Source organism: Hippocampus comes, unplaced genomic scaffold (genome assembly GCF_001891065.2).
Source record: "Hippocampus comes isolate QL1 unplaced genomic scaffold, H_comes_QL1_v1.1 scaffold84, whole genome shotgun sequence".
Classification (NCBI taxonomy): Eukaryota; Metazoa; Chordata; class Actinopteri; order Syngnathiformes; family Syngnathidae; genus Hippocampus; species Hippocampus comes.
The window spans coordinates 402,203-425,231 of record NW_017805144.1 but is presented as its reverse complement, the minus strand read 5'-3'; the positions used below and the strand labels follow the sequence as shown (position 1 = coordinate 425,231).

The 23,029-nt window shown below is 40.5% G+C and overlaps 1 protein-coding gene and 1 long non-coding RNA gene across 4 annotated transcripts in view; one reads left to right on the top strand and one right to left on the bottom strand.

Moving 5' to 3' along the window:
* Positions 1–1,033: 1,033 nt before the first annotated feature.
* usp48 (ubiquitin specific peptidase 48) overlaps positions 1,034–23,029 on the bottom strand; it is a 33,176-nt gene continuing 11,180 nt past the window's right edge. For all 3 annotated transcript variants that reach the window (XM_019867620.1, XM_019867621.1, XM_019867622.1), the window contains 19 exons: positions 21,525–21,704; positions 21,279–21,416; positions 18,816–18,965; positions 18,228–18,428; positions 18,007–18,118; positions 16,252–16,394; positions 14,157–14,231; positions 13,932–14,056; positions 12,709–12,831; positions 12,579–12,640; positions 11,631–11,741; positions 9,387–9,517; positions 8,885–8,991; positions 8,685–8,792; positions 6,559–6,741; positions 6,180–6,305; positions 6,016–6,064; positions 2,779–2,805; positions 1,034–1,599 (listed from right to left, as the gene is read on the bottom strand). In XM_019867620.1, the coding sequence (XP_019723179.1) occupies positions 1,577–1,599; positions 2,779–2,805; positions 6,016–6,064; positions 6,180–6,305; positions 6,559–6,741; positions 8,685–8,792; positions 8,885–8,991; positions 9,387–9,517; positions 11,631–11,741; positions 12,579–12,640; positions 12,709–12,831; positions 13,932–14,056; positions 14,157–14,231; positions 16,252–16,394; positions 18,007–18,118; positions 18,228–18,428; positions 18,816–18,965; positions 21,279–21,416; positions 21,525–21,704 (2,174 nt within the window). In that variant the 3' untranslated portion in view covers positions 1,034–1,576. The remainder of the gene's footprint in view (positions 1,600–2,778; positions 2,806–6,015; positions 6,065–6,179; positions 6,306–6,558; positions 6,742–8,684; positions 8,793–8,884; positions 8,992–9,386; positions 9,518–11,630; positions 11,742–12,578; positions 12,641–12,708; positions 12,832–13,931; positions 14,057–14,156; positions 14,232–16,251; positions 16,395–18,006; positions 18,119–18,227; positions 18,429–18,815; positions 18,966–21,278; positions 21,417–21,524; positions 21,705–23,029) is intronic.
* LOC109514502 (uncharacterized) lies at positions 9,525–11,073 on the top strand. Its single transcript, XR_002167997.1, has 2 exons — positions 9,525–9,686; positions 10,976–11,073. It is a non-coding gene; the product is annotated as an uncharacterized LOC109514502 (long non-coding RNA).

Below are 23,029 nucleotides of genomic sequence, written 5' to 3'. Positions count from 1 at the left end.
ACAAAGTTTTTACTCTCTATGTCCATGCCTTTCCTTTGATGGGAGAGTTGTCCCAACATCACCGCCTCGTAGGCAAGGCGGTTAGTTACGCTGATTCATCTCGCTGGTGTTTTCAGGCCTCTTCAGAAAGCCAAATCACCCAACATGTATTCCACCTTTCCATAACCTTTGTTGGAATACTGTACATGTACCAACACTTCATTAGGATTTACTCTAAGGCGCCAGTAAGAGTTCACCAAAATGGACTACAAGTTTACTACAAAACAAGTGATAGGACCGCAGTGAAAACTGCATTACAAATAGGAATGTGCTTGTGTAACTTTGTATTAGTGCTTGTAAATAAATAAGGACAATTAAAACATTGATATGTTTCATTGTTTTATTAAAAAAAAAAAAGTTTTCTAAAGTGACTGAAATGAGGAGGTTGTTTTTGGGTGAGGATTTCTCCTGCTTTTGAAAAAAATCCTCTGACATGGCACAGATGATGCTGGTGTAGAAATGTATAGCCAGTTGGAATAAATTGGGGAAATTGTGTTTTTGTCCACTGCAGTGGATCTTCGTGTTGGTCGATGTGCTATTCTGCCAAGTATTTCTGAACTTAAATTGTCGCATTCAGTGTCAGATTTAGATTGGGTTTCTAAAAGAACTCCCAACCCGGGGAATACTTGCTCTTTCTCATTTTTGCTCATTCCATTGTGCGCCTACGTTATCCGTACGTCACCGTTTAAATTTGGATATTCAAATGCGGTAGTAACTCTGTCCGCTCACACTTTAATTCTGGAGCAGTTTGTGGAATTAACAGTAAGTTTTAGAGACTCCAAATCATTAAAACCCTATTGTATCTGAAATACTGTATATTGCAAAATGTGCACATTCAATTGTGAGCAAATTAATAAATTGGCCATTGTAACATTAGATGAGCTGAGACAGTTTTTGAGTCATTACAAACTGAGTTGTCAATGGTCAAATATTTCATCTTTGAAAATATAATTTGTCATGGGAACAAAATAATTTTGTGAGAATTGTATGAGTCGAATGATTTGAAAAATAACTTTATTGTCAATAAGAAATAACAGTGGAAATAACAGTACACTGCTTGCATTCAGTTCCAAACTTTCAACCAATAAGGTTTGCATTACTAACATTTCTGTAGGAAATAACTGCTATACAACATATGGTGAGGTAACAATATTTTTTTACATATTTGTGCATTCACGTAACACACCTGGATAATCTCAAGTGAGAGTACAAGTTAAACAAGTTTTCACATGAACAGAACACTGTACTTTCTTCCATAATTTAAAATTCCAAACGACAAAACTGTAGAACATAAGGGAAGACAACATATGCACTGAATTGTATTAATCTGCATTGAGCCAGAAGTGCAACAAAAGTCCGGAGACAACGATTGAGAACTTGCCTTAAGCAGGAAAAAAAAAATAGCTGGCTTCCAGCATAATCACTGTCACCATTCAACAATGGCTACTGAAAAAAATAAAGCACTTCTTTATACATTGACACTTGATAAATTAAAGCATGGCTCAACTCAAACATGGTGACATCAAAGATTTTGTCTTCAATGTCCAAGAAGCCCAGTGCCTGTAAATACACGCGCACAAACATTCTATAAATCAATGTTTTGCTTTGATACCTTAAAGTGTGAGTGCAGATACTCTCCCTCTCTCGCTCTCTCTCTCTACACACTCTACACCAGGGGTGTCAAACATACGGCCCGCGGGCCGGAACCGGCAAGCAAGGAGGTTCAATCAGGCCCGCAGGATAATTTAAAAGTGAAAAAAATGCATTAAAGACACAGAATTAATACTTTTAATAAGGTGCAATTTATTGAGTATCCGCAAGGGGACACTGTTTTGATCAGAGAAGAAGACAACAGCAGCCTCAGTCGGTCACTGAGACAGACCCATGACAGCAGACGCTATCAATAGCACTCTCACATTTACACATTTAATAGCACTCTCCTTAGTTTGTAAGGTGTAGGCAGGGATTACATTTAGATATTATATGCACGTGTAAATGGTTTAAAACTTCCTTTCTTTATAAATCTTGTTTAATCTTAAAGTGCATTACTATATTTTTCAACACCAATTACTTGTTAAAGTTTGTACAATCAGTGGGATCAGTTGCAATGCATATATGTAAATGATAAAAGTAAATTGCAAATTTGTCTAAGGAAATCTTAGGTGCACACACACACACACACACACACACACACACACACACACACACACACACACACACACGCACGCACACACACATGCATACACGCACGCACGCACTGTATTTTCCGCACTATAAGGCGTACCTAAAAGCATTCAATTTTCTCAAAAGCCGACTGTGCTTTATAATCCGATGTGCTTTATATATGGATCAATATTCTGATTTCTTGGACGTAGTATTTTAAATGTTCTGCAAAGTACTGTTACAGCTGCAGCAGTTGTGAAAGTATGTATGAATGTAAATAAAGTCAAGTACAACTTTATTGTCAAATGTGCTATATGTGTAACATACAGCAGAGATGAAAAAAGGTGTATTGTATTGTATTTCCTTTAGCCTAGCTCCATCTAGTGGATGCAAAACGCAACTGCAGCCACTATTGTAGCTTCTATTCTATACGCTTGATAATGCGGTACGCCCTATATATGAAAACAGTTTTAAAATAGGCCATTCATTGAAGGTGGGTCCTGTACTCCAAAGTGCATTATGTTGCGGAAAATCCGGTATACAGTATATATTTAGAGATGGTGTGAAAATGCTTACCTTTAAATCCCTCTTCTGGCATTCCCACTATAAATTAAGTGATTAACAGTGTTAGGGAAGAAAAAAACTAGGTGAATAGACAACTTTACTAGAGCAGGTAGAGGTCCTTCTAAAAAAATTACATATTGTGATAAAGTTCATTATTTTTTGTAATGTACTGATAAACATTAGACTTTCATATATTTTAGATTCATTACACACAACTGAAGTAGTTCAAGGCTTTTATTGTTTTAATATGGATGATTTTGGCCAAAAAATAAAGGAAAAAACAAAAACCCCTTTCTAAAAAAATGTGCATATTTCATCCAACCAATAAAAAAAAGTGTTTTTAAGACAAAAAAAAGTCAACCATCAAATAATTATGTTCAGTTATGCACTCAATTCTTGGTCGGGAATCCTTTTGCAGAAATGACTGCTTCAATGCGGTGTGGCATGGAGGCAATCAGCCTGTGGCACTGCTGAGGTGTTATGGAGGCCCAGGATGCTTCGATAGCGCCTTAAGCTCATCCACAGTGTTGGGTCTGGTGTCTCTCAACATCCTCTTCACAATATTCCCCAGATTCTCTTTGGGGTTCAGGTCAGGTGAGTTGGCAGGCCAATTAAGCACAGTAATACCTTGGTCAGAAAACCATTTACCAGTGGTCTTGACACTGAGCAGGTGCCAGGTCGTGCTGAAAAATGAAATCTTCATCTCCATAAAGCTTTTCAGCAAATGGAAGCATGAAGAGCTCGAAAACCTCCCAATATCTAGCTGCACTGACCCTGCCTTTGATAAAACACAGTGGACCAACACAAGGAGCTGACAATGCACCCCAGACCATCACTGACTGTGGGTACTCCACATTGGACTTCGGGCACTTTGGCATTTCCTTTTTACCAGTGTTCCTCCAGACGCTGGCATCTAGATATCCGAATGACATGCAACATTTGCTTTCATCCAAAAAAAATACTTTGGACAATTGAGCAACAGTCCAGTCTAGTGCTGCTTCTATGTAGCCCAGGTCAGCCGCTTCTGCCGCTGTTTCTGGTTCAAAAGTGGCTTGACCCGGGGAATAGGGCACCTGTAGCCCCGCCTGTGCACAGTGGTTCTGGATGCTTCTACCGGACTCAGTCCACTGCTTCCACAGGTCCCCCTAGGTCAGGAATCGGCCCTTCTCGACAATCTTCTCAGGGTCCGGTCACCTCTTCTTGTTGTGCAGTATTTCTGCCAAACTTTTTCCTTCCCACTGAGGTGCCTTGATACAGTACTCTGGGAACAGCCTATTCGTTGTGTCTCACCCTCTTATTTGAGGGTGTCAATGGTGGCCTTCAGGACAGCATTCAGGTCGGCAGCCTTACCCATGATTGCGGTTTTGAGTCATGAAGCAGGCTGGGAGTTTTTAAAAGCCTCAGGAATCATTTGCGGGTGTTTTGTGTTCACTCGTTGATTCAGATGATTAGGTTAATAGCTCCTTTAGAGTACCGTATTTTCCGCACTATAAGGCGCACCGAAAAGTCTTCCATTTTCTTAAAAGCTCACAGCGTGCCTTAAAATCCGGTGCACCTGGTGTATGGTCATTACGGTAATATGACGAACCCAAGATGGCTCCTTGCTGGAGATATGCTTACAATGTTAGAACTTGCTGTTGGTTCAGAGAACTGTGTCACTGCTTTATTGAATAAGTTTTTGTTCCAGCTTCGAAAAAAGGAGAGCTGTGGTGTTGTTTTTTTAAAACGCACACTTTATTAATGGTTTTCACAGTCTCAACAAATACAGGTACAGTACGTCTTTGTCTGTCTCTGTGCTTTCTCTTCTTCCGTTAGACTCGAGAGGCGTTCATGACCGCCTCCGAAAAACATAAATTAACAATTCCTTCAATGAAACTACGAAAATTGAAAAGAATGCATCAAAACAGAAAATCAAGATAGGAAATCACTAAATAAATTCTGTAGGGGGGGCCATAGAATTTATTCCTCGTTTGTGAATACAGTACACAACAAAGGAATAAAGAACAAACACTTCTGAGACAGTCCAGTTTCCTACATTTTATTGACATCTGATCGCTCAAGGAAATGCCAAAATAAATTCTGTAGAGGGGCTATAGAATTTATTTTGTGATTTCCTCGCTTGATTTTCTGTTTTGATGCATTATTTTCAATTTTCGTAGTTTCATTGAAGTAAACGTTAATTACGTTTTTCGGAGCCGGTCATGAACGCCTCTTGAGTCGAACGGAAGGAGCGTAGCTCCATCGAGTGGATGCATTGTAGATTGCGCCTTATAATCCAGTGCGTCCAATATATGAAAAAAATTACAAAATAGGCCATTCATTGAAGGTGTGCCTCATAATCCAGTGCGCCTTTTAGTGTGGAAAATACGGTACCTTTTCATGACATGCAAATTTTTTTGAGATCGGAATTTGGGGTTTTCATGAGCTGTATGCCAAAATCATCAGTATTAAAACAATAAAAGACCTCAAATATTTCAGTTGGTGTGCAATAAATCTAAAATATTTGAAAATTGAATTTTCATCATTACATTATGGAAAAGAATGAACTTTATCACAATCTGCTAATTTTTTGAAAAGGACCTGTTTATCAGAAAAGGACTGGTGACAAAAATTGGATTGATTTTATTTTTTTTGGTCACTACTGTTGTGTTTGCAATGCTATAGTAACGGGCAGTAATTACATGCAGATTTTCGCTATTCATGGGCCAGCCCGCTCCCTGTCCCCATCCACTGTAATTCAAATCCAAAGCACGCATTTTACCACTATGTCACAGCCACAGCACACCTCACCACTGCCATCTTATATAGCTAATATCGCTTATATAGTTAATGATTATTTGCTCAAAACAATCAAGTTCACCAGTTTGAGCATAATTTGCAAAATATTGCATTCTGTTTTTAGTCATACGATTTGGACACATCTGCTCGCATTCGCGTAGCTTCAATTGCAATGTCACCGGAGCAACCGGCAGAAGCGGCAAGTTGTGATTTGCTACCACCATCTGGCCCACTAAGTTCCTGTGTTGTATGCCAACCAATCACTTTTTCTTCACCCTTTTCTCTCACCAACACAATCACTATTCTCTCTCTCCAGCTCGTTCCAGAATGCCCCTCTCTTCTAGTTCCTGTCCTACCTGTGGGGTGCAATTACTAATAACAGGAAACCTAACACCCTTGATTTCAAGCTGAAGTCACATCTCTTGATCTGACACTCTCACACCCCCGCCCCCTATTAATGCCGACACTCACCTTGATAGACGTCATCCATGGCTGCAAAATCAGCGATTGGCTCATCAGCCTGAGATAACACATTAAAATGCTTTTAAATGTCATTTTCTGAACAATTCGCGTGGAACACAAAATAAAGCGCAATTGAATAGCATACAGGGTGACCTGGTGACTTGCGTGTTTACCTTTAGAGAGATGATACTCTCTGGGATGACGCCCAAACTTCCCAATGTGGCCGAGTCATCAGTCAGACCTTTCCCATCAATGGAGAGGTTTTGGTCAAACGGTGCCACAGAGAAGGCATGCATTATCTAAAGAGTTGCAAGAACAACAAATGAAATGCGGTTTGCTTGCTACCTTACAGTTAGTATTAAATGACTCAGTGCAAAGTTTTGAAGTCTTAGCTGTTGGGAAAGCTCGATATAAATTTTATTGTCGTGTATTGTAAATTAATGATCCCAAAATAGATCACAATCTTTAAGATTCAGGATAACCCAGATGTTTTTCTTTTGTTTGAATTTATTTTTAATAAATACGTTAAAGAACTCTCGTGGGTGGCCTTACCTGAATTTTCAGCTCTTTGAGGGTCTGATTTGCAGACACAATGAGGGCTTTTTCACCTCTGAGTTTCCGGTGCCGAGTGCTTCTCCTGATGCCACCGAGTTTAGTGTTGTTGGTTCCTGGAGAAGCCGCTCCTTCTGGGGTGCTGCCGTCACTTAGTTTAAGCCGCTTTGCGCCATCTTCTGACTGGTAAAAAATATCAAAAACAAGACTGAATATGTGAATCCAAATCATATAACTACAGCGGACCCTTGCAAATTTGCGGTTTGGCACCCCCCCAATTTTGACCCATTTTCTTTGGGAGTGGTGGGGGCGTGTGGGTCATACAGTCAAACCTCGGTTTTCGAACGTCTCTGTTCTCGACCAAATCGGTTTTCGACCAAAAATTTCGAGTTTTTTATGCCTCGGATTACGACCGAAAATCGGTTCTCGACCAAACTGAGCGCACTTGAATGCGCCACTTGACTCCTCTCGCCTTCCTTACACGAGGAAGTGACGCTTCCTCGGGTAGACGAGGAAGTGACACTTCCTCGTGTAGCGTTCCATTGTGAGTAGACATGTTCAATAAAGATTTATTTTTTCTAAAAGCGTGGTTTCGGTTTTCGAACAAATTGGTTTTCGAACAGCCTTCAGGAACGGATTATGGTCGAAAACCGAGGTGTAACTGTATTTTGTTTTGTAAAAACCTTATTTCAAAATATATTATTTTCTATCAAAATTCAACAGACAAAACACCATCATGAAAATGAAAGATTTTTGCAAATTAATTAAAAATAAAAAAACAAAGAACTCATAAACACAAGTATTCGCCACAGCCTTTGCCATGAACCTGTTCTTACTGATCATGAAATGTTATAAAATAAAAAAGCAGGTCACCTTTAACCTACGGTGGCACGTGACCTACATCACCGGAAGTTGTTAGCGGTCAGCAGTCTGCAATTGCAGCTTGCGATCAATGCTGTTGCGCTATATCTTATATTGTTATTATTATTCTCATTCGGGGTTTGTTTCATGTACGATTCACCGAGGGCACTGGCAAAGAATGGGAATCTGGAGGGCCGAGAGAAACATTTTTAATCGGTACACATGAGCTACGATATATAGACGCTGCAAAAGTGCGTCCCATGCCTCCGCGTCAGGTCTCTACTAAGGTAGGCAGTGATTTCCTTTTCACAAACTGTTGTCTCTACTTTATTTTTCTGTTTAGTTCATCTTAGGTACCCTTATGGCTGTTACTCATCATTGCATGCGTGTGTAAGTGCGTGCACATGCACGCGTATGGTACTGGGTCACTCGCGGGAGGTTGGTTGATCTTTGGTCCAAAAATGGTTGGGCACCCCTGAACTAGAAGAGTTCCAGCATTCCTCTGTGGATCGAGAAGCCGTCTGATGAAACAAAGTTTTAAAATGGGAGTTTGCATTTTTCAAATTTTCGATACATTTGCCTCAAAGATAAATAAAATGACTTGTTTCATAGTGTAATCATGGGGTGCTGTGCAAAGGCGTTTGACAGTCGACCCTGGCATAGTCATGCTTCGACCACTGAGGATTCTAATTTTTTTGTAATATTGGAAAAAAATCGAATATATTTGTTTCTTTTCCTCAATCCCCCCCCCCTTTTTTTTGTGGATAATGTATATTGAATGTTTATCTGTGTTTTCTGAAGAATCTTTGGGGATTTGGAAATAAAAATGTTTTTTTTTTCTTTCAGATGTGCTCCAACCTGCAATTGGCAACTGTTTAAAAGTGCAATTGGATTAATCTAACATGTTCAGTTGTTCCTTGTACAGAGACAAGTTTCTCCTGTGGGAGACCTAATAAAAAGTCAAATCAAATCAAATCAAAAATCCCAGATTTTTTAATGGTTGATTGATCCAAGATCAGCCTTAGAATCTTTAAGTACTCTTGTAGACTAATTTTGCCTTGTCAAACCAAAACACTAGCTTTGGGGTGATAACATACCTGCTAAATTCTACTTCTGAGAAAAAAAAAATGAGATGAAGATTGATCACTCCAGCACACACGAGAGCACTGAATGCATACTGCGACAAGCGCTGTGCAGCTCTGACTGTCACTGCCACCAGTCGTTGAGTACTGTATTGCTAAACAACATAACGGTGCTTCGTTTACCTGGCTGAAGTCTGGATCTCTCTCACCAGCTACCTTTGGTTGCTCTTCCTTCTCCTCCTCTGCCTCAGAGCTGCTGGCGTTCAGCTCAGGAACAGCTTCTTTAATCATCTTTTAAAAACGCAAAATCAAGTGTCATTTCGATGTCCAATAATGTTGGGACTCATCGACCACTGAATTTAAAATCTCTGGATTTGTCATACCCGTTTGTCTTCTATGATTTTGCGGATGTAAATTGTGGCTTGGGTGTACTCTCTGAGGTCTTTCTGCTGCTGGAAAAGGAAGCCCTCTCTGCACTCCCAGCAGAGATCTGAAAATATCACCACAGATAGACAAGCAACACAACGTGAATAATGATGAATATAATGGTTAAAAAAAAAGCAATAAATCGCACATGATATTTACAAGGTCGGCTTTGTGTTCAATTAAATAGGCCTAGGTGTTACACTGAGTAGGATGACCTGAGATCAGATCATTGTTACCTCAGTATTCATAATTTTTGTGGAATTTATTTGGTGGTATGCCCTGAGATGTCTCATGTAAAATGGGTGCCTTGGCTCCAATACTATGCTTCCGTTGCAGGCAAGTGTACATGCACAGTTTTTTCTTCCATAACATACATAGCTTGTTCCGAATATCATCATGCAACATGTGAATGAGAAGTCGCTCTGTGAAACTAAAGCATACTAAAAACTGTTCTCTTACCAGGCTGGGTGGTGTATTTAGTGGTGGGACCCGTGGGTGTGGTCTGTTTGACGCAGTTGATGGAGATGGGCTGGTCCACAATGAAGAGTTTGCTGATTACCTCCCATTCACTGGGCCAGAGCAGAACAATGCTGTGCAGGACAAACCAAAACAGCATGAGCTCACATTCAGGTTGTTCATGACAAATATCTAGGGGTTTAAAAGTTAGTTGTAAATCATACAACTTGTATAGAACATCTGCAAAACAAAGAAACATTTGTCATGCTTGTATGAGAATGTCACAAGAACTCATACCGAGCAGTGGTACCACTGTCACTGGTATAGTACAAATATCGGGATGATAAATATAAAATCTAAGAAACAATAAAATGATCCTCATGCCACGATGTATAGTATCGAAATATCCGTCTAACTGTTCATGCACTAAGGTGAATGTAGGTGTGGCAAACTACAGACTGTTCTAATATCACCAAACGACACCTATATCGATACAATCCTTGCCAAAAGTGGCAAGAAATGTTGGAATTCTGCTCTCTGTTCATATAGGCAGTATTTTAAAAGAGCTGAATTCCGAATGGAGATTTTTTTTCTACTCTACTAAAACAAAGTAGAGGAGAGGAGACACTCGATATACAGCGCTACAGCAATACTCTCCAGCTGAAAATTGCCAGTTTTGGCGCTTTGGAGAAAATAAATCCTTACTTGGATCTGAACAGGCAGTAAATCTAGCAACAAAGTCACGTGGAAACACTGGAGAGCAGAATTATACAAAGGGAAATTACAAATCGATGTGGGGTGGGGAGGGGGGCGCTGCATAGACCAGCATAGTTTTGTTTTCGCGCTGGTCTTACTGGTGACTCAGCCAATCTTTCAGTAACTTGGCAACCCACTCTGAAGTGAGCCACAGCCGCCCAACAGGGCCAACCTATTGCTGGGGCCCTGCCAGGAAGCTGCGGATAACTGGTAACCAGCTGGAGTCTTGCCGACGTCACCAACGACTAGCGGGGCAACAACAGCATTTCGGTCTTGCTTTGCTTCTGTTGGTAGAGCGCGTTGCCTTGTGACCGAAGCTTTGGCTGTTCGAATCTTCAACAATCTGCGTTGTTGTTTTGTTTTTGCTGCTGGTGTCCAGCACGATAACACAAATGACCCATTCTGGTCTGTGGTGTTTTGTTTTGTTTTGTTTTGTTTTTTTTGCAGGATTGGTAGCGTCATGTGGGGCGCAGTGCCGGCTAGAAGCAGAAACAAAGGAGACAAGGGCAACAGCTCAATGTTACCCATTTAAGGCAGCTGAAAACAAATATACAGGTATGTTTAAGCCATTGGGCAGAGAGAGGAAACATTTTATTTTCCAGCACAACGCAAGCTTTTTGACATTTTACTTATTTTTTCTGTCATTTTCCATATGTTTTCCATACCTGGAAATTGGTCAATCATTTTCAAAGTTTGCGTAGAAACCCTGATTTTGCTATTATGCTGTATGCAAGTGGAATAAGATGCCAACAAAAGTGAAGCTAGCCCCAAGTGTAAATGCTTGTAAATCCAGGGTAAAAACAATGCTTTTTGTTGCCCCATACTTTTGATTTAAGTCTTTTAAACATTTTAAATCAATGTCACTGTCAGCTATTTTAGAAAGCTCCTTTTTTTCTTTACTTTGCCTTTAAATCTTTTGTTTGTAAATGCAATTAATTGTTTTGTCCTGTTCTTTTATTAATTAGTTAGCTATTTTTATTCTCTGCTTTGCCTTTGGATGTCTGTAGTTTGTTTGTAAATCCCTTTAAGTGTTGTGCTTTTGGCCGTGTGCCGCACATTGTGGATGAAATGTGCTAAACAAATAAAACTGCTTTGTACTGCCCCTGATGGGACAAACCAAGTTGCAACAACTTTACCTCTTATTCTCCTATTTTCCAGCTTAATCTTTTTTTCCTTCCTGTGCTGTGGAGAATTTAAGTTGTTTTTGAATTGTTTCCAAGAGTCTCTGGGGTCACATCATACATTTGCCTGATCCCCCAAAGTCTGGTGGTAGAATTATGCCACAATTACAAACACGTAATGGGAGGTTTTAGACATTTTTTTTTGTAGCTGGGAACATATTTTTTTTCACAAAATGTGTTTTTTGTACTGACCCAAAATGTTATTTCCTGTAAGTGTATATTTTCTGTCAGTTTTTATCCACATTGTCCCTCAAAAAGTGTATCCTTGTATAACATAAGTCAAAGGCTTGCGTTACTTATTGGAACTCACTGTTGTGCATCTCCGTTGATCAGGGAGTCATAGGTGAACATGAAGCCTCCATGTGGACATACAAGGAGGTTGTTGCCCACACTGGACACTGGGGAGGATTTAGTGGGTCTTCTGTCAGTAAAAAAGAAGGACAGATAGATACATTAAATATCTTGTCAGGAAAATTAAATTAAAAAAAACATACTACATAAATGGACCAAGCACGTACTCCATATGCAACTCAACCTCCCGAGTTGTCACTCACAATTGTTACGAGTACACAGTTAAAGTAAATGTAATATATGTATGACTATAGATTGCTGCAATTGGCGAGTGACTACTTCAGTGTGTATACCGCCGACCTCGAGAAGACAGCTGGGATAGGCTCCAGCATGCCCGCGGCCCTAGTCTGGATTAGTGGTTCAGATAATGGATGGATGGACAACTGTAGATTTGTGTTGCACCAAAAAAAAATATATATATATCCATGTCGCATTATTTGCATATTTAAATTGCACATATAAATTGCAAACGACAACTATCCTTCAATACCATGTGCCAAACATTGAGATAACATGTCTTGGTCAAAACAGGGCGCATCCTCGTGACATTTTCATCCGTTGCCGAGAGTGGTCAAAGGAAAAGTTTGGTAGGCGTCAACAGTTGCGACATCGTCCAATCAGTGCAAATTATTGTCCTGAATGTCTTGCTTTCCCAAGCAGATTGGAGATTAGTAGCATTTAAAAAAAAATTTTTTAATTGTTCTAAAGTGTGTAAAATGTTTAAATGTACTCTTCCTCAAAGGTATTCTAATTAGCATCCTTCTATTAATTATTTGAATTAATACAAATTTTAAATAATTTTGCCATGGTATCCTTTCAGTTCTGGTATCGAATTACTTTATGCGGGTATCGGATCAAATTTTGGTGTTGTGACAATACTGTAGATACACACAGAAAAAAAACATACCTGATAAATTTTCTCCATTCATCCACAAAAAACAGAGGGACAACATAGAGTATGTCTGTGTCCTGGAAAAATAAAGTACAAAAGATTTATGAATGAAGTTCAGCACACTGACATTGATCGATTTTGTTACCTGGGGCCACTTGGTGAGGGTAGGCCGGTTTTTCTCATGGAAAAGGTTGAGTAGCTGGTTCTTCTGGTCCAGAGCCATCATTTTACTCACAGCCTCATTGTCCTTTTCTTCCTGTTCTAGTGTCTGGACACACATGAACTGTTTGGATTCTGCTTCCCTCCTTCATGACAGATTTAATGCAGACTAGGATGTCCCGATCACACTTTTTTGGCACCCGAGTCCCGGTCTTTGGTTTTAAGGATCTGCCGATAGCAAGTCTTGATCCAATACCTCAGCGATACATTAAAAAAAAAGCGCGCATACAAATGATCTCAAATTAATATACAAATGTACCAAAGAAGTGTATCTGTTATATGTGTTGACATGGGATGGGGAAATCCACCAAATCAGTGCAAATTGCATTTTGTCACACACTCAAAATCAACTTGTTTCCTTTTTTTTTTTTTTTTATTATTTTTTTTTTTTTAATATTTCTAAATTTGATGAGACACATATTGAGCAAAATGCGCATTGGTCAATCTCAGACCCTTTTTATTTTTCGTCGCTGTATTTTGTACTGAAACTACAGCCATGAAATTTATACTGATAGAAAGATAACATCAAAGCACAACATCAGATCAATGTGCAGGACGCTTTGTAAAAAAATATTTTCATGTAATTGTATAGCGCATTTGTGTATTGTATTACCTGGGAACTTGAATGGCAAAAATTTAAGGAATGCCCCATAGTTTAAGCTTGAATGTAGAATGACGGATTCCTCTCAGTGCATTTGATTTTTCTAATGGTAAAAAATATGTTTACATTGTTTATTGGTGTGTGCAGGCTAAAATGACAAGTCTTTGCAGCAACGTTGTTGGTGAGGACGTGCGTGACTTATCTCGTCTACAAACAACACAACTGATTTATGATTTCATGAAGTGAAACCAGTGGGAAACAAGCTTGCTTGTCAACAAATAATTTACTCTTGTTAAACTTAGATTTGAAATTATGCTGTTTGGACGCATCCCAATTGCTAAACAATCTGTCATTCAAGGTAGACTTAGGCTAGGCTATCTTAGAAGTATCTTTTGGCTTACTATGAGTGTTTGAACATCAACAATTTGCTGCAGCATGAAGGGAGAGCTGTGCACAAGCAGACGTTTCTCTGTCTGTGGCTCTTATTGTCACTCTGGTTTGAGGTTTTTTTTTTTAAATAAAAAAGTAAGGGATCAGTGACCACTTACCAGACACTGCGGACAGGGACTTTGGTCTTGGGTAAATTCAAGGGCTTTGGGGAAGTATGCCCTCAGCTTGGTCCAAACTTCAGAAGAAACCAGTTTACGTTCTGTGTCCAGAATACTCAGACCTCCTGATGCAGAAACAACCGTTGCCATTACCCATTAACCCACATCACCAAAACATAAAGTGTGAATTTGTGCATGTGTCGTACATGCTACATGTGAACATACCGTGGCTGCAGACAATGTCCTCATTAAATGTCTTCATCTCCTCCTCGTTGCCCTCTGAGACCTCAGGACTGCAGTCTATAAGCAAACAATTAGTCAATTCAGGTTGCCACTCATAGACTGAATTCAATACAGACAATGCAGATTGATTCTTAATGTCACCCTGTGTGATTCAAGTTTTTGTACGTTTCTTGCTCAGTCTTCCCTCGCATACTGCAGTTCACTTTTTGCAGTCTCACATTATCGCCGATTTTCTAATTGTACATATTTAATTGTCTAGGGATGGTCGATAAAACGTTTTTTCAGACCGACATCAGTACATGTAGGGAACTCATAGCTACTGATACCAAGTAACTGAACAACTCACTCTGATTTCGGATTCATTTGTAATAATTGGAGAAAAGTGCAAAATAAAACTGACAACTCCCTCAGATTTGGTCAAAATAAACGGAAGTGAAAAACAATACAGGTTCTGTTAACTCTTAAGCGTGCCACTATGAAGTTAGAAAATAGGGTTGGAAGAAGGAAAATAAATCAATTTACCGGTAATTTTAAAATTTCTCACAAACTGAGGGTACGTTCACACTGCAGTCAGTGTGTGATGCCAATTCAGAGTATGTTTCTTAAATGCCATTTTTTATTGAGTTGGTCACATTACAAAAACAAATACAACTTCTATTGCGAGCGGGACAGATCATTGATGTTACACACATACAAGTACGCACAAAGCACGTCAAGTCATGTGCAACAACATAACTAAGTCGCGGCAGGAGCTGGTATTTGGGGATACTGTATTAGGCGACGCGCGTCGATCTCATTTCACGGAGACATCTACTAAAGATAATGTTACATCATTGCGACATGAAACAAATGAACCGTCTGCGTGGATGAACTATCACCACAAATGCTTCATGTTCCAAGTAGGATTAAAGTCAAATAAAAACTCAACACTGTTCCTCTAAACTAGGACTGAAAAGAATCCTCTAGGCACTCAGGTAACTCGATTTAAAAAATAAAATAAATAAAAAGCTTGCGTGAAAACAACATGTATGGCAGTTTAATGGAACACTCTAAATCAGGGGTGCCCAACCTTTTTTGACCGAAGATCGACTTTACAAGCGGCCAACTTCCCGCGATCGGGTGATCGTGAGCGTGCAAGCATACACAAACGCACGCACACAGGTATGGAACCATGCACATTCGCGCATATGTACGCACGCTATGATGAGCAACAGCCGTAACGTCCCCAAAGATGAATGAAACCGAAATCTACAGACACACAAATGCCCCCCCGGCGCACCAATTTCCCCCTCCCACCCCTCGCAATTGACTTGGGACCAGCCCGCGGTTGATTGTGATCGACCGGTTGGGCACCCCTACTCTAAATTGTCCCTAGGAGTGATTGTGAGTGTGAATTGTTGTTTGTCTATGTGTGCCCAGTTTATGGTGTACCCCGCCAACTGCCCAAAGACAGCTAAGATGGGGCCCCAGCACACCCGCGATGCTGGTGAGGAAAAGCGGATAAAAAAAATTGATGGATCGATCCAATCATAGAAACTGTCCCCTTTTATATAAATACATTTGAATAAATGGCGGCCCGGTGGTCCAATGATGAGCGCATCAACCTCACAGTGCAGAGGTCATTGGTTCGATCCTGGCTCCGGCATTCCTGTGTGGAGTTTGAATGTTCCCCCGTGCCTGCGTGGGTTTTCTCCGGGTACCCCGGTTTCCTCCCACATTCCAAAAACATGCATGACAGGCCAATTGAACACTCTAAATTGTCTAAGTGTGAGTGTGAGCGTGGACGGTTGTTGGTGTCTGTGTGCCCTGCGATTGGCTGGCAACCAGTTCAGGGTGTCCCCCGCCTGCTGCGCGAGGCAGCTGGGATAGGCTCCAGCATGCCCTTGTGAGGATAAAGTGGATCAGAAAATGAATGGACGGATGGATGGATGAAAAATATACAGTAAATAAACAAGTTATTTAAATTGACATGTTGCTTTTATGATCAGATCATTTATTTATTTTAATCACTGATTGCCGACTGGCTACAAAAATCCTGATTGTGTAAAACCTAGTTAAAACCAAGAAATACTCTTACCCTGGCTGTTGTGGGCATGTGAGCCATTCCCGTTGCTTTGACCATTGCTCGGTTCGCTTTCATGTTCATCCTTCTCCAGTTGCTCCAGAGCCAACTGCCTCCAACTGCGCAAGGAGGCTTTGCCCACCCAGTAACCTTCTCCACTGGTAGAAACAGATACACATACAGGGAAATAAAATGATTAATTAAAAAATAGGGAGTAATTTAAAACAAAAATAAAACTATTAGTTGACATATGATCACCAAGATTGTTTGTACTTTTAATTAATGGTGTTGCATTTTAACTTTATCACTGGAATGAACCAGAAAACATACCATGGATGGGAGACATACATATTTGAAGATTGACTGAATAATGGTAGGGTGTGACCGATTATATCTTATCAAAATAGCAATAATCAGCTGAAGTTTTGACAAATAAATGCAGATACCTTATTTTCTTATGAAGCAGTAAACGCTGTTAAGTAGGCATGGGCAGGAAGTAAAGGGCATGCATTGCTGACAGAAAGTTACTCTGTGTGAATTGCATCCATCCTTCTCTGCAAATGTCTCCATTGTGGGACAAATAAAGGTTTCTTATCTCATCTTATCTTATCTCGAGTCTCTAATATGCATATTAAGATGCAGTGTGTGTGTGTGTGTGTGTGACACGTTGTCGGCGAAACACTGGGCGACGAACGTGACGCCATGTAATCGCCGCTCCACCCCGTATATGGGAAGTTTTATTGGACGCAGACGCGCGTAAATGTTTTAATCGGAACGCGTTTGTCTCGTACAGTCAACCGTGATGAGCTAGCGTTAGCCTGCGAGGATTAGCTCGGCACAGAGAAGCTTCTCGCTCTTTCTGTGACATGATCTGCGATGCCTTTTTCCCCCTCTAAATTGTTCATATTTTATATCATCACGCCATTCCTTTAGGAATTACTCGTACGTGTGTCTGAAATTTGCACTGTTTCTAAACATTTGTCAGCTTGGGCTCGATAACCGGGTTGTTAGGTTTAACGCTGTAATTGCTTTATGAGATGATACAAGATGAATAGGCGCTTGTGGTCTTCCGGTGTGAGACTGATAATAATAATAATAAAAATGATGATTTATTGTGCGTGAACTAAAATTATGAAATGTAGTTAATCTTCGGTATTCGCGGGTCTAAAATAGACGAATAGTGCACGCCCCCACCCTGAAAATGTTCATACTTACCTGCGTTACCGTAAACATACACCAAACTGGGATCCCAAATCTTTTTTTTTCCAATTACCAATTGCTGCATAACTGTAAAAATAAGTGCCTGACAGCTCAGCACCAACGATAACTCCCCCTTATAAAGATACTACTTTTTGTACGCATGTCTGTTTTGTACTTTATGCACGGCACCTTGGAATGCATCTGTCGTTGTTTTTAAAGCGCTCTATAAAAATCAATTTGAATAATATGTATATTAAGATGCAGTGTGTGTGTGTGTGTGTGTGTGTGTGTGTGTGTGTGTGTGTGTGTGTGAATTAGAAGAACAACTGTACAAAAAATTCCCGGTTCGAATGGTATCCGATATTTTTTTCAATACAATTTTACTTATTGCAAAATTTTAACGCATTGAATTTTTCATGTTCAAAGAGTTAATAGGTTATTGGAATTTTTTCTGCTAAATAATGGCACTGGCCTCGGAAAAAAAGAAAAAAAAATCCAAATCAGTTGGGCTCTTAAATAATTGAACCAAAATTAGAATTTAATCGGTGACATAATCGCTTCTATGATTACCTGATGGTACGCTTGACCAGATTGGAGACTTCCTTGTAGTCCTCATGAAGTTGATTCTTTAGGCGTAAGACCCTGCATCGCTGTTCTACACACTCTCGGCATAGAGTGGAGCCTGCAGTTTCAGACAAGTAGTGTGTTTTGGTCACACATTTCTCATGTGAATGCAAAATTAGTTGATTTAGCTTCCCATCCAGCACAAATCCAGTTTGTCTTTCTCCTACCATCAAGCCTTGGCCCTCCACCGTAGCGCTCGAATAGGGCCTGCCCAGCTGTCTGAGAAACCCTCTTGACATCTCCCACTTTGTCGGGATGTAGTTTGCCATGAGAACACAGGAAGTGTGAGTTGTCGATTTTCTTGGTGGCGGTAGAGTCATCCAGCCACTTCTTCAACCAATCCAGAGGAATAAACTCGTACGGCTCTCCTACAACCACGGATGCAAGAAAACATGAAACAGACGTCACCTCTGAATTTCCATCGCTGAAATAGGCATTATTCCCTCAAATTGTGGTCACCGCTTTGTAGATGCCACACCTAAACGACTCACTTCCCTCAATATCACTTGTTGATTATCTTTCCTATGAAATCTGACATGCTATGACAATCTGATATGTGTCATGGTAAACATGTTTAGCAAACCACCCCCGGCACAACAGACACGGTAGAGTGAGGAGGAAATGCAAATGTGTGCAGTGCAGAGAAACTAAAATCGCGGGTCAAACTCTCCTGCATAAAATTCCAAAAATGTTCCTTGACACCACATCCATCAAACGATAATTTTCCAAGGTGGTCGGAGAACGTGGTTACTCACCTTCTCTTGCAGGTAACAGCTCGTACAGCTCCTTCACTTCTTCGTGCTTCGCTTTGCCCTTATCCACACTCTGTTTCCTCATGTCCGACATTTCACTGCACCACTCCTCAAATTTATGGTTGTCTTGGTCCACCAACCTCTGAAGGAACTCTTGGGGGTTAGGAAAGGAGTGAAACAAACCTCAGACAAGACAGCAGACATTGATGTTGACTGCAAGTTTATAACTAACGCAGAGGTTAGTCAGACTACACCAACACAACCCGATTTTGACTTGACAGGCGTATCACAGACAATGTAGTGTGTTGTGGCCGATTTTGCGTTGTGGTGACACGTCGTAACCCTTGTGGTGTGACATACTCATACATGATTGGTTGTCTGGCATCTGGGATGCTTCAGGACCATCACGCAGAAAGTCTGGCATGTTCATTTTGCCACATAGTGACATGTCCTGCATCAGAAGTGCCCAATACGTCGATTGTGATCGACCCGTAGCTCACGGACTGGTCCAAAGTTGATCGCGAGGGGAATAGGGGAGCTTGGGGGGGAACATTTGTGTCTGTGTGCGTGTTATTAATATGACATATTGTGTTAGTGCACACTGCACCCTTAGCATCCTATCAGTCTCACTTTCACAAAAAGTATTTAAAAAAAAAAAAAAAAAAAAAAAAAAACAGGTAACCTTTAACCTACAGTGGCGCATGTTCGCGCTCAGCAGTCTGCAAGTGCAGCTTGCGATCAGAGCTGTTGCGCTACATCTTTTATTGTTATTATTCTTCTCATTCAGAGTTTGCTTCATGTACAATTCACGAGGGCACTGGTAAAGAATGGGAACCTGGAGGGCCAAGAGAAGCATTTTAAAACGGTACACGTGAGCTACGATAGTTAATACGCTGCAAAAGTGCATCCCATGCCTCCGTGTCAGGTCTCGGCGAAGGGAGGCAGTGATTTCCCTTTCAAAAACCCACAAATTCTTGTCTCCTGTATTTTTCTGTTTCGTTCATCTTAGGGGCTGTTGCTCCTCGTGGCACGCGTGTGTAAGTGCATGCGTACGCGAGCGTGTGCAGTTATGGGTCGACTGCGGGAGGTTGGTTGATCGAAAAGTAGATATTTGGTCAAAAAAGGTTGGGCACGCCTGTCCTACGTCATTCTACATTTGGTTCCTCTGCATTGACTAATTGTGAGATGAAGCAAAATGCCCATCACAATCACCTGACCAACGCGCTTTAGCGCCTTATTCTGCCCAAGAGATCTCATGGGATACAAGTGTGGGCCTATGCTGAAACAGGTGTTGTGGTTCAGATTAACTGGCTCCCATTTACAGCTGTGGCTGTTGGGGCAATGTCAGTCAGGAACATTTTTTTCCTGTCTGCAGATTCGTCACACAGCTTCATGCATTTTGTCTAACTGTATGTGCTTGGCTTTTCACTAAACAGCAACAGCTCCTTGGCTACTCCCGATTGGCTGCAAAAATGTACGAGTTGATCAGTAACGTTGCCAAGCAAAGTAGGGTAATCCCGCACTGTACATTTTGTTCACAAGCAAGGTCACGGCTTCCCACGGTTCGTTGTAACGAAGGCATATTCACTATTTTATGGGAAAAAGCTGGTCAATATAATGAGGTTTACGTTGTAAAGGTGTTCGTTGTTAAGCAAAACCGGCAAATGGAAAATTAACTGCGTGAAATTGGGACTTTGAAATATGAACATTATAGGGGTGAAAACGGAAATGGGGTAATCTAACAGCGTGACCATAGTAAATGTAAGTGTCATCAGAATAGTTTGTTGGAAGTGAACAATATTTTGTTTCAACCTCAAGGCAAAGAGGACATTTTGTGTTTGTTTTATGTACATTATTATTCACGTTGTGAGATATCTATTTTGTGCATAAATTAAGTTTCGTCATTTGACGTTATCACTACTATCGCGAGACTTGCGAGGAGGTAAGGTGGTTTTTACCTAGACACAGACAGACACTCGAACGCAAGACATCAGAAGAGCAGCAGCTGTAAGGACTGTTGGCTCGTTGTTGAAGGTAATTTGCGATTTATTTGGCTGTGTAAATGTAAGTAAATTTAAGACCTGATTGTAATCGATATATTCTGTCATGTAGATTCCTAAAGTGTATTTTTGTTGCCCAAGACCTTCGAAGTGGCAGGCGGCAATGAGGTTAGCATTAGCCAACATTTCTGTACTAGCCTCGTATATTGTTTCTGTATTGTAAATTGCCGAATGTATTTTATTTTACCGACAGTTTTCACGGTGTCGTGTTGGTGTAACAAGACAACCCCAAAGACACGATTAAACACCCGTCATTTGGAAACCACGTGCCCTGGTTTTGTTACTTTGGAGCTACAGTAAAGAACAAAAAATCTCGTCATCCAGTAAGAGCTTCGTATAAAGCAGGTTTCTCAAGACTGTGGTTTGTCATTCATTGATGCAAAAAAAGAACTTAAATTCAACCTACCAGGCACTTGAACTGGGGCCACAGCAGGATCTGCGGTTTCCTCTTCCTGGACTTTATACACCAACATGTAGGCATTTCTGGAGCAGTGGTAGCCTTTGCTGCACTTGGGTTTTCGTGTCTGAGACTTCACTGTTTCAGCTGAGGACAAAAATAAGACCAAGGAGGTCGTGAATACAGTCTGACAATTTCTTCAAGCAGAAATGAAATGAAAATTCCTGTATGATGTATACTTGCAGTGCCGCTTACCAATATCATCTTCTCTACCCAATTGCAGCTTCTTGCCTTCCATCTTTTCAATTTCTTCATCATTGAATTTGTACCAGTCGCTGGTACGAGCGTCTTTCACATGGGCAATATAATGTCCTGAGTAGGCACTGATGCCACGGTGGATCAGCACTGCACTCAGTTCATACACACACTTCTGATCTAGAAATGTGACACACGGTTTGGGTCAGAGGTATTTGGACAACACACGCACAAAATGTACTCAAGGATCAAGGATTAAAATGCAGTCCAAAGAGTTGTCACAAAACTAGAGAAGTATACAGTCCTCTCCAAAAGAATTGGTACGGCAAGGTCTAATCCTTTGGCTTTGCTGTACTGAAGACTGAGGTTTGGGAGCAAAAGCTAAATCACAAGTCCATCTTTCTATCTATCTATCTATCTATCCATCCACACACACACACACACACACACACACACACACACACACACACACACACACACACACACACACACATATATTTGTCTATATATGTGGAGTAATATTGTGTGAGAGATTATGTGTGAATAACTGCTCCAAGTGAAAAATATTCATGTAAAATTGAAAATCGAAATTGTTGTTTCAGTAAATATTTGCATTTTGCACATAGAAAACTGATCCATGATTCCATGTTAATGAGAGCATTAAAACGGGGAAAAATAGGAAAAAAAATATAAAAGGAAATTCAGAAACGATAAAAAATGTGAGTAATCACGATTAATTATGAGTTAATTTGAGTTAATTATGACAGTTGTGTTTTTAATTTGATTAAAGATTTTAATCATTTGACAGCCCTAATATATATACAGGTATATGTATATATACAGTAAATATTCCCATCCCCGGAATTCTATGAAAAGGAATATCCTTCACCCGGAACAAAAGCCTGTGCATTAACATTTTGACTACGATATTACATGTTACCGGAACTTACGTAAGCGGAAATTCCACTACCCGTAACCCGGATTGAGACGTCATGCCGCGGGAGCTTAAATACACGCAACGCCCACCCGATGCTACGGAACGACGACACCGAGACACATTTTCACTTCGCGTTTTTCGATCATCAGATTCGAAACGACGACGTGTAAGTGAGGTTTTATTGGCGTGCGTTTTACTGTAATTGTGAATGATTTTAACTTTATTCACTTAACGTCCTGTAGAACGCGGCACTAGCTTAAAAGCAGCACCCACTCGACAGGATCGAAGAAACGTGTTCGCTTCGCCGTTTACATTCATCAGATTCGAAACGAAGACGTGTAAGTGACTTTTTATTGGCGTGCGTTTGACTGCAATTGCGAAAGATTTTAACTTTATTCACTTACGTCGTGTAGATCATGGCATCGAAACGTAGAAGAACTGTAATGACTGGAGCGGAGCGAGTGAAATGCATCCGTTTGAGCAAGGCTGGACACAAAGTTAAAAGCATCCAGCAGACACTTGGAGTCGGAAAGACGCAAATCTACGAAACTTTAAAAAACAAGGCATC